Genomic DNA, 12094 nt, shown 5'->3' with positions numbered 1-12094 from the left:
CATTCCACAGTTGCTTCCAGGGACATCTGGTGGTGAGACATTTGCCCCAGGGTGTGTGTGAACTGCTTTGGTTAACCTTTGGCCTTTTAAGTCGCAACACAGAGGCAATTTCTCCTCACACACATTTCATCACATTAAGCAAAGCAATTTTACTCCAGGCTTTCCCAGGTGAGAGAACCAGAATGTGCCAACAAAACACGCACAGCTGAGGCACTGAAGAGGGGTGGTGCAGGAAATGCACCAAAGAACAAAATTTGGAGCAAATATTTTGAAACAGCATAACTACAACCCTGAATTTAAAGCTATCCACAAACAGAATGTATGTTTTCTATCCGGCATTTGCTCCACTTCAAATAGTTTGTGCAGGACAAATTGTCAATAATGATATTTTGTGTCTGCGCCTCTTCCTTTCCCCAGTGCTGGTTTTATGGGCATCTGGCTGTGCCCTGGCACTAAAGAGAAGATGTAAATAAGGAGTTCAGGTCTGAACCCCCAAAACACAATTTTCAACCTCCACAAGTAGCCATAACTTAAGGCTGACATGGCTATTTAAACATATTTATTGGGTGAAGAAATACAAACACAGCCGCTTGAGACACACAAAAGCCATTTCAAGCAACTGGCTAGAGCAAACAAAAAAAACCCGGAACGTTGCAAAGACCGTTAAGCAGAAACAAAAGCTCCAGGTCAGAGGGAGCACAGATTCAAGACAGCAGGTGTGCAACCTTCAACAAGGAGTTAGTTGAGTGGAAAGTTATTTTCCTCCCCTCAGTCTAAACAAATTCCTGCCCTATTAAAAGCACCGCTTCAAATGGAAAAACATCAATTTAGCACCTCCTAGCGGACTCTCAAGGAAATTCAGAATTAAAACTTTGTTTTCCTAGCCAAACTATTGATGATGATGATGATGATGATGATGATGATAACAACCACCCGCCCTTCATCCAAAGGTCCCAGAGCAGGTGATAGCAATTTAAAATGCAACATTAAAAAAAAACCCAGTTCAAAACAACTTAAAACTCATGAAAATAGGGTGGGTCCTCAAATACATACCTCTCAGGGCCAGGTAAGTGGTGCATCTCCAGCGTTTGTCAAAAACTGCAGAGTGAACTGCTTTTTGGCCTTTTTTTTTTTTTTTTGGAAAGAGTTCCACAACTTAGGGGCTGCTTTTATTAGTCGCTTTTTTGCAGAAAGGTTTGCTTATTCAGTTCTTATATTTAATTGAGTGACTTGGTCTACAGCTTTCATCATTATAACTCAAAGTGGATGATGTGTCAACACACTACAATCCATACTGCAGTCAGAAATGCAACAGGGAACAAAGGCTGAGGCCTCTGCCTTCTGCCAAGTGCGACAAATGGCTTATTTAGCTCAGAAAGTTAAAGATAAGGTAAAGGAACACTGGACAGGGAGCCGGCGTTAGTCCACAGGTTTTTCCAGGTCAAGTGGCCAGCATGACTAAACTGCTTCTCGTGCAACAGGACACCATGACGAGTGCCAGAGCGCATGGAAACGCCATTTACCTTCCCACCGCAGTGGTACCTATTTTTCTACTTGCAATGGCATGCTTTTGAACTGCTAGGTTGGCAAGAGCTGGGACAAAGAGCGGAGGCAAACAGACTTGGTACACTCTGACCTGTGAATCTTTGCTGACGAAGAATCTGTGAATCTTTGCTGACATGGCCTTGTCCTGATTTTTACTGGAATTTGTTTTTATTTGCCTACTATACTGGGATTGATTCCTATTTGAACTCTTCATCACACAAATAAAACCTTGTGAAGATATATTTGAAATCCATTTTTCTTCTGGCCTGAGTTCTTGCAATTTACTGTTTTTTTCTGGACTTTACCAAGAACTCCAATTTCTACTGCAAGAGCTGGGACAAAGCAATGGGAGCTCACTCCGTCGCAGGGATTCAAACCACAAACCTTACAATCTGCAATCTCAAGAGGCTCAGTGGTTTAGACCACGGCACCCCCCTCGTCCCCATAGAATTGTCTACTACACAGAAGGGGAAAAGCTCTCCAGGGCTTCAGATAGAATTCTCTGTTGGTTGTACCTGGAGATGCTGAGGATTGAACCTGGGGCCTTTGGTAGGCAACTTTTGTCCAGAGCCTCCTTTTCGTGTCCGTGAGGGGAGAGACGTCTGCTTTCCAAGCTGATTGGTGATTCTCATTTGACGCCTGAAAGCACACAAGGTTCTGGGTTATTTACTACACTCATTGTTCTCCGAGAACACAAGACTGCTCCGGGAGAACATCTGTCACTTGCAAACATACTGAGCACAAGCAGTCAGCACTTTTTTGTGTAGGCGAAAGCTCCCAAGTTAGCTCTTAAAAGTAAGACCCACTTTTATCTATCCTTTTAGCCAGAGCATATGCTGCATGAATAAGCAGCACCTCTTAAGACAGGCAACCAATTAGCATTTCTTCTTACCAGATGGAGGAGCAATTGTGTGTTCAGCCTAACAAATGCTTGCTAGAAACTGCAACTCAAGTGAAGAATTTTAAAGTGTTAAAATGTCATAGGTACTAAGCAATAACCAAAAACAAAAAATTATTCAGAGCTTGCAGCCAAGTCTCTTGAAAAGACAAACTGAAGGAACGGTTTCCTGTCACTTTTTCTTCAAACCAAGGCCACGAGAGTAGAGCATGGGCAGAATTAGCTTTCTGTTGGATCTGGGCCATCCCCTTGTCAATCTCCTGATGTTGTATGACATCAGGAGATTTTTATTTCAATCCGAAGCAGGCACGTCTTGAATTAAAATGAACTCAAGTGCCAAATTGGAAAGCTGGTGACTTCAAGCCATGGCTGCCAAAGAAGAATAATCTTTCCTTTTGAATTCAGCTTCACCGTAGCTTTACCTGTTGCACACCTGAGATCAGGTGATGAGACAGGTAGGTGTGGCTTGGCCAAAACAGCTTCATGAGCCAAATGTGCCTATTGGCTCTTATGAGGCCTGCAAAGCCAGAGGTTCCACCACTGTACTACAAAGTTTTATTTTTGATTCACTTTATCTTCTTGTTAAAAAAATCCTTCAAAATCTGAATGACTGAGAGAGAACACAAATCTAAAATCAAAAGGGTCATTACTTTTTTAATGGTTCCTACACTACTCAGGATAAAGTGTAACTATTGTCTGATTCATATAATCTGCCTCACTTTCCTTGCTGTTCTCAGAAAATATACAGGCATGTTATAAAAAATTTTTTGTTGTTGCTGCTGCCGCAGAGATACTTGATAGCTCTCAAAAGCTTGCAACACCATTTTAGGCAACTAGTTGGTTAAATTCAAAGAAAGCAAGGCAGGGCTAGACTTACAATTAGGAAGAGTGAGGCAACAGAGTTTCAGATAGCAAATGTCAGATATTTTGGAACACTGCTGTGTGTTTGTCAAACATTCTGCTGTTTTCTTGCTTGTAGAGAAAGTCCTTTCTGAGTCTAAGAAAGAAAAGTCAAATGGCACATCTATGGTGGTAAAAACGAAAAATGGCAATAAAAGTACAACTCACCAGGGGGCGGGGGCATATTAAAAACACATACAAAGCTTTGTGTGACTCAACACAGATATTCCTGATTTATAGGAAATTATGGAGTTTTTTTATTATGCACATTTTAGTCAGTTTTGGAGTAAGGATACCAGATACACTTCCAAACATATAGTTTTATTTCAGTGACCTATTTACATATTTTACATACATTTCAAAATAGTATCACTATCATCACCACAATACACTGTTGAAAACTTCACCCCTTTAAAATGTCATTTCTTGATTTTAGAAACAAATATCTTCTACCCCAATGGTAGGTCAGTAAACAATTCTCACATTTTTTTCAGTTTCATGAATGAACAGAACACTCTGAAATTCCATAGCCTGCACAAATATTTACAATATACTAAAAGGTTGTGTTTTAATTAAAAGGGTTCTAATTGAAACATTGTGGGTTTACAGACATGACAGCTAAAACAATACCAATCAATGCATTCTGTAATTTCCTGTATAATAACAGAGTCCATAAATGTGCTGTATGGTTGGAAATGCTCCCCCCCCCCCATGGTCCAGTGGTGAAATCAAGGTTCAGCAGATGTTCTACATGTTCAAGAACAACATTTTCAGCAGTCAAACTTTTGTTCAATTCATCACTGCTTCTTTTTCCTCATCTGCTCCTCAGGGTCTAGCTTGCGTTTCTTAAATGAAGCGGGTTCATCTTTTTCATCATCTTCAAATAAAAAAGTATTTATAAATTGCAAATATATGCATAAGCTGGAGGTTTTTAAAGCCTCATTTACAAAAGCTTGGCTTCAATTCATCTGGTATAATGTGTCCAGTTCTCGGCAACACACTTTGGAAGGATATAGAATGGTTCAGAAGGTGGCAACAAAAATGATCAGAGGTATAGAAAAAAGTCCTATAAGGAAAGGCTGCATGAAGGAATTGGATATTTTTAAGCTGGGGGAAATTGAGGAGGGACTTGATATTCCTTGAAGTGTGTGTTTTCTGATTTAGCAGACTGCAGGATTACATCCAATGGGTTTAACTTACAGGAAAGTATATAGCTGAACATCAAGTGGGAATTAATGGTAAGAGCAGTTCAACAATTTTTTTTAAAACAAAGTGTTCGGTACAGGGAGGATTGTGCTGGCACATCTCTGTGTCCAGTAACAGTCTGTAATTTAGTAGTTTCTACTTTTGAGCATCGCCCAGTAAGCATGGGGTAGAATGGAGGTACATTTTTAAATGTTAAACATTCTAGTCAAAGCTTAGGAATAGCAGTCAAACAAAAAGCAAACACTGAAACAAGGGCCCAAAAGAAATCTAAAATAGCAAGTTAAAACATTTATTAGAAGCAGCAATATCCTCCAGTGATTTATGCAACGAAAAACTCAGTATCAGAATATTCAGAGATTGTCCTGAAGAAGAAACTACTTAAAATACCTCAGAACATGACACACACCTTCATTATCAAAACAGAAAGTCCTGAGCATCAGTAAAAGCCAACAGACAAAAGTGGCTTTGAATGTTAGGGAAGTGAAGGAGGAAGAGGAGAAATAGATATTATAGTCTGAAAATACACAAAGATACAGCCTTGCTGATGCTAAGCAAGTCTGGATCTGCTGTCTTGTGGCTACCTGGGATCCACATGTATGCCATCTTGGATTCCATTATAATAGAAGAAAAGTTGGACATAAACATAATGAAAATGAATGTCTTGCACTCCCCCACCCTGTTTTTTCCTGCACTACTCAATCCCCATCTTGAGGGGAAGATGCAAAGATTCTGTTATAGGTAAGCATGCAAAAACAGGAAGTGCCTTGTACTTCCTGTGCCCCCACATTCCACGACAAACAATCCAAACTACTTTCAGGTGTAAAATTATAACAGGAAAACTATGCTACTTTTACTTTTACATCACATAAAAAGCCACGGGATGTACTGCTGGCTAAAAGTATGCCTGAATTAAAAACTATACTACACAAATTGGCACTGATGTAAGTCTCTAACGGGAGAGGGATTTAAATCAAATTATTTATATACAAAGGGTTACCTGATTCTACATGCTCTTGCTCCTCTTCTGCTGGTAAGAAGTTAACTTTGTTTGGATTCCTTGGAGCATCATCACCATTATCTTCATACATATTGGACCATTTGATTGCCATATCGAGCTCAGGAGGTGGCGGTGGCTTTGTTTCTTTGACACTATAAGTTTCAGGGGGCGGCACAGCATGTGTTGTCCATGCCTTGAACTCCTTTGGAGGCTGTTTGGGGAAACACATTGGATTAAAATACTGCGCTGTCAGAAGACCAAGTGCAGGGACTATGTATCGTGTAATACATTTTAAAGGCATATTTAAAGGCACAAGCTGTTTTGCTCTCATATCTGAAAATATACCCAACATCTAATGAATGAGCAGTATCAGTGATGAATGAATAAAGCAGCAACATAGTATCATCAATGCCACAGCCATTTAGAAATCAAAATGGTTTAAGCAAATAAGCCAAGCCACTCATTACAAGGATAAACAGAGGAGGAATACAACAAGTAACCCTGATCTATGAGAAAGACTCCATCTTCATCCCAAATAGGATAAATAAGTTCCATATTTTGGATACAAACAAGAAAGCAAACCCCATTGACCAAGGAGTTCCGTATTTTTAATGCACAGTCACCCTTTCTAGACTTTAAAGCAGCCTCTGGCTCTAGGGAAGGATTGGGGACCTAAAGTTCTCCAGATTTTCTTCTTTTGATCAACTCCAACCAGCTTCAGACACCGTGGCTAATGGTCAGGGATGATGGGAGCTGGAGTCCAATGTATCTGGAGGACCACAAAATCCCCATCCCTTCCCCTAGAAGGATGGAAAGACCAACACAGGATTTTCATTAAAAAAAATTAACATCTAACATATTTAACACTGAGAAGTTGTAAAGAGACAAGTGCTGCTGGGGCAATTGTTATTGCCATAAGCTGGACCTTCAATGACAGTCGTCTCTGTTCCCAGACGAATAGTCAATACCAGAATATCTAGCTCTATGGTTCTGCCCACAGGGGGGGGGGGTAATTTGATTTTAAAGGGGGGCAATTTGAGAATGAGTTAAACCAAGTTAATGGCCTTTTAGGCTTCCTCCACATGAATAGTTCACTTTTTGAATAATAAGAATTAAATGCCACAGGATTTCAGAGATGCTTAGGTGGGGCATGGCCAAAAAAAGGTTGGGAACCACTGATCTACTGTAGATACTATTTTTATGGGTAGCCATCAATTATGCATAGCCATTGATTATAATGTCATTAACATCACACTACAACTTTTCAGCATTCCATATGCACCTGAAACTCAGGATAACATATATCCGAAGAAGCAAACCAACACTTAAGATAGACAGATGTGTGTGTGTACATGTATGTGTATATGTGTGATATGTGTGTGTGTATGCTTCTAGGTAAGGGACGCGGGTGGCACTGTGGGTTAAAACACTGAGCCTAGGGCTTGCCGATCAGAAGGTCGGCGGTTTGAATCCCCGCGAGGGAGTGAGCTCCAGTTGCTCGGTCCCAGCTCCTGCCAACCTAGCAGTTTGAAAGCACCTGAAAGTACAAGTAGATAAATAGGTACCGCTACAGCAGGAAGGTAAACGGTGTTTCCGTGTGCTGCTCTGGTTCGCCAGAAGCGGCTGTCATGCTGGCCACATGACCTGGAAGCTATACGATGCTTCCCTTGGCCAATAACGCGAGATGAGCGCCACAACCCCAGAGTTGGTCACAACTGGACCTAATGGTCAAGGGTCCCTTTACCCTCTCCAGCCAAGGGCTCTAAACCAACCTTTTTAGGCCACAAGCCACCCCAATAAAATAAATTTAGGACACAAGAAACACAAGTATAGACTGCCAGGGGCACACACAGCTGAAAAACCTACACGCCCTGGCAGCGATGCACACATAGGAGCCAACTCCTAGGGGTCAAAGTCCCTTCAGCCACCCCAATGAAATATGTGACACCCCCCATAAAAACCCATTTTATTCACCCCTGGGTGCACACCGTGTGTGTCCCTCCCGTATACAACTCCGCCCTTTAGGAATATATCATGTTAGGTCTTCCCAGCGTGCTCCTCCCCTCGTCGCGCGAGGAGAGCGACCCACCACCCCTCCCCTCCCCAGCCCCCCGCTTCTTCCCCACCCACCTCCTCGGGAGCTCGCAGGACCCGGCTCTCCCAGTCGATCTCCTTGTGCAGCGGATTATAGAGGAAGGACGGCCGGTGGACGCTGCGGAACAGCTCGTCGGGCCCGGGCAAGCGCGGCCTGTCCTCGGGGCTGCCCCTCGGCAGAAGAGGCGGCCCTTTGGCCTCCCCGCCGCGGCCCGAGCCGGGCCCTTCGTCGCCTTCCGAGTCCGAGCCTGCGTTGTCCGAGCTGTCGTCGCTGGCCCCATAAGCGGCGAAAAAGCCCAGCGGGTCTTTCCCTTCCGCAGCTGCCATGGCGGGGGACCGGTGCAGCAGAAACACCCGCCCGCGGAAACGGAGGCGCGAGGAGAGGGAGGTTCCGGGGAAGGGAAAAACACACACACCACCCCCCGCCCTCTCAGGCCTGGGGAAGGAAAGAGAAGATACGGCCGAACTCAGGCTGCCACCTCCGCTGGGAGAGAGATCGCCTCTTCTCTTTTCTTAGCCGCGCGCTAAGCACGAGCCCACGTGAGCTCAGGCATGGCTTCAGTCCTGCAGCCTGCTGCTGCCCAATTTGGGGGAAATATATACAGTATATATATATCCAGTGTTAACAGATAACTTGTGTTGTGGTCGATGGGGGCTCTCACGCCCAAGTGAACGGGATTGCAGACCCTCCAAGTGTCCCTATTTTCCAGGGGCGTCCCTGATTTAGAGCTGTCCCGGTTTCTGATTTGTTCCACTTTTCCTTAGGATGTCCGTAGCTTGGAGAAATGTTGGAGGGGATGGATAATAGGACCTCCCTATTGCTGTTGGAGGGGATGCAGTTTATGCGACCCCCAAGCAGTCTGAAGGCAATCCTGTATAGGGAAGTTTGTTTGTTTTTAATATTTAATGTTTTATTATGGTTTTTTATATGTTGGAAGCTGTCCAGAGTAGCTGGGGCAACCTAGTAAGATGTGTGGGGCATAAATAGTAAAATTATCATTATGGAATGGGACACTCCTATTTTCATCGGAGAAATGTTGGAGGGTATGGGATTGTCGTCTTAGGGCGTCACATCCACACATTAAAAAAAGCACATGGGCCCCGCTCCCCCAAATTCTGGGAACTTTAGTTTGTTAAAGGCGCTAGGAATTGTTGCTGAGTGTGGAGTAAAATAGAGTTCCCAGGATTCTTTAAATGCCTCCTTTATGGGCTGATGTTAATGTGTTGAATTATTCAAAGTAGTTCTACTGGGCAGTGAAGTTGAGGATGGAAGAGCAGAGAAAAAAGCAGGTTGCTTTGCCTGTGACTGCTACACAATAGGCATGGTAACATGCTCAAAGGCATGTTCACTCACCTTTGTAACAGGTCCTGTCATGGACGCAGCTGCTGCCCCCCATCAATAAAAATCAGTAGCAGGTTCTGCCCCCCTAACAAAAGCCCCCCCCCCAAAAAATCCTGCCTACGCCCATGGGTCCTGTACTATCAGTGTTCTAGCTATTGTACATCTTGCTTCATTGCTCACAGCTCCCTAGTTTTCCATGGCATTGTGGAGAGGGTGCTCAGCAGCAATAACATTGATGTCCCTTCACATTTCACCTCTCCATAGTGAAAGAAGGGCCTCAACACTTATCACCAGTTCTCTCCACTGCAGGAGTCTGCAGAAGACCATGCAGAAGGGGGAAAAGTCACAAGGAGTTGATACTTCACCAGGTAGTTATCTGAAAGTTGTTTGGAATCTCCCTGCTGCATTCAGACCACTCACCTCTGCCCCTGCAGCAAAGGGCAAATCCAAAGTTGTCCCATTCTGTGCATTGGGTCCCTGACAGTCCCAAAGTTGCCATGAAGGCCAAGAGGTCCTATGGCAGCCTAGAATAGGCTCTTCCAATGCTCCTTCCAATGTCATCTCTGCCAATTTTGTCAGGGAGGCTGTGGTGCAGCAGGGTGGATGGTACATTGCAGGCATCCCCAATCTGCCTCTTTGGGGCAAGAACAAATGAAGTCCCTCTAGGCCAGGGGTCAGCAAATACAACGGCTTGTGCTGTAATAAATTTGATGTGTAAAATGCTACAAGACTTTGCTATTCTGTGTGCAACAGGATATAAAAAGAGCACAGGCCTGGTTACTCAAAATCCCGTAGTTAAAGGAAAAACTAAGCTTCAAAGAGCAGCACATTACTGGAGGCTTATAAACCCTTGTACTAGCTGTGTGGTCCAAAGTTATCCCAAAGCCTCTTTCCCAGCAACCAGCAACAGCTGATATTTTACTCTGATCACCTACAGCAGATCCAAGCTTTGGCAGCCATCCATTTTCCAAAGCAACCACACATTCAAACACTGACCTCTTCCACCCAAATATTTCTCACCTTATATTCCAATAGAGAAAGACAGAGTACTGTATGGTCAAAACATTATTTCATTTAAAAATTCATTGTTACTTATAATTGACTGCAAGGACAACAAAAGCCATTACAGGGAAGGAAAAAAATATTTTAACACTCACTGCTAAATTCATTGATGACCTATCCCAACAAGTATTCTGCTGCAAAATATATTTACAAACACATTAAATAACCTTAGATGTCATGCTTTATGTAGCCATGTAGCCTTACTTGGATGTAAAGCTTTTGTTATTTTACACTCTTGCATTACCATAACTACAGTATCTGCTAGAATGAATTTGTTATGGCATTTGGCTAGCATCAACGGTGGTTTCTATAGTATTCATGAAAAGTTACAATGTTAGAATAATTGTGACCAATCCAAGGTTAGCCCACTCCTAAGAGTAATACCTTAGGCCGATAGTTATGGGTAGAATTAAGCAGAAACAAATGATCATATTAGAAGAAAAACATTCTGCCCCGGGCACCAATACATTAAGAATTGTGTGAAACCAGGGTCTCTCTCTTCCAGCACTTTTTTTCAACAGCAGGCAGCCAGATTCTTCCCAGAAATCTACAAGCCCAGTATGAAAACAACTAGCCTATTGCTGTACACATACAAGCCTCTAATATGCAGAGCACACGGGTTCTGAACATGGATGTTCATTTTAATTATCATGGTTAATGTATCAGAGCTTAGTGCTGTTAAGGGAACCTGTTGAAGGCTACAATGATCCTCCAATTCTGAAATACCACCAAGATATAACCTGCTCTAAATGTATTTGTCAGGTGTCAACAACCCTTGAACAATGCTGCTCAGCAAAGCAATTAAGAAAACAGCTGCCATAGAATAGAAAGCAAGCTTAGCACATGTGAGGTTTATTTTTTTTAAGCGCCACCTAATGACAATTTATTAGAAATTAATGCTTCTCAGATTGCTTGTTTCAAAAGTTTCAAGAGAAATATTTTTGAAAATTTGAGTTTAGAGTTTCCAAACAATTTTTCAGTTCAATATTGTTTTATACTGGTTGTACCTTTTTTATTGGGGGGGGGGGGAGATACAGCAGTTGTGAACAGCCCGCAATTCACAGTAGAACACATTATGGTCAGAAATAGTCACAGAAACAGCGGCAATTTCCACACAAGTACATTTGGGCTTATATGGGATCGCATGCTTGGGAGAGGAATAAACCCTAGTGCAATTTCAAAATCTAGAAAGCCATAAAGCTTTTCAGGGGAAAATATCACACAATATTAAATGTTAAGTTCATGGTTGTGTGAATACAAGGTTTTCTTTAACACAGCAACATCTAGAGTAGGTAATCAGATAAAGGAACTTAATGCCCTGTAAATCACCAGCATGGAAGTTTGAGTTCAGGCAAGCTACATGGCAAGCAAGTACTTAATATACTGCGACAGAACCACCACCAGATCAGTTTGTGCTTAAGATCTACTGTGTTCTGCAGACAGTGACCAGTGTAATTGACCCATTACCATCAGATCAAATGTTCTTAAAATATTTGCCTGTAATCCTAATACAGTGGGACTTACTTCTGAGTGAACATGCATAGGACCAGGCTGTAAATTAGTGTAATTTATTGCACGTTTTAATCCAAGGGCTTGTGAAAGAAAAATGCAGGCACATTTCACAATACGTTGGTATTTCTGAAACCACACAAAAGACAACTTTTTTTGACTGGATATAAAAAAGGCACTGCTTCCCTGAGGTTTAGAGTAGACATACAGTTACTACAGAAGACAGCAAAAAACACACTACATCCCTGATAATGCCCAGAGCGCAAATACTTTTTAAAGTGTATACATCTGGAATTTAAAAGAATATCATGTTTGTTTAGTTGTACATTTACAAATGTTGAGAAGTACACATCTTTAGTAAAGCTAAGCAACAATAGTATTAGAACAGGAAAGAGGTTTAGAAAAAAATAGTATTAAGAGTAGAAAAGAGGTTTAGAAAAAAATTAATTAAAAAAATGGCAAATCCTGGAAGTTCAAAGGAAAGAAAGGCCCCTCTTTACTGCCATCTTTCTTTTGCTGCATCTTTTCCCTGTTAGTTAGC

General features: G+C 42.3%; 1 protein-coding gene across 3 annotated transcripts; it reads right to left on the bottom strand.

Annotated features, from left to right (window-relative positions):
- Positions 1–542: 542 nt before the first annotated feature.
- Positions 543–8109, bottom strand: C7H1orf52 (chromosome 7 C1orf52 homolog). Of its 3 annotated transcripts, XM_060276761.1 has the most exons (4): positions 7677–8106; positions 5547–5757; positions 3321–3440; positions 543–2184 (listed from the first exon to the last, which is right to left on the bottom strand). In XM_060276761.1, the coding sequence occupies exons 1-4, from the start codon at positions 7965–7967 to the stop codon at positions 2174–2176; spliced, it is 633 nt and encodes a 210-aa protein (XP_060132744.1). In that variant the 5' UTR covers positions 7968–8106; the 3' UTR covers positions 543–2173. The 3 variants fall into 3 exon arrangements, with proteins under 3 accessions (XP_060132744.1, XP_060132743.1, XP_034979863.1); XM_060276760.1 differs by having other exon boundaries at positions 543–3440; positions 7677–8109; XM_035123972.2 differs by lacking the exons at positions 543–2184; positions 3321–3440 and adding an exon at positions 3457–4220 and having other exon boundaries at positions 7677–8017.
- Between the last annotated feature and the right edge of the window lie 3985 nt (positions 8110–12094).

This window comes from Zootoca vivipara, chromosome 7, assembly GCF_963506605.1.
Source record: "Zootoca vivipara chromosome 7, rZooViv1.1, whole genome shotgun sequence".
Classification (NCBI taxonomy): domain Eukaryota; kingdom Metazoa; phylum Chordata; class Lepidosauria; order Squamata; family Lacertidae; genus Zootoca; species Zootoca vivipara.
The sequence above is the reverse complement of the archived record's forward strand: the minus strand, read 5'-3'. Positions and strand labels throughout refer to the sequence as shown.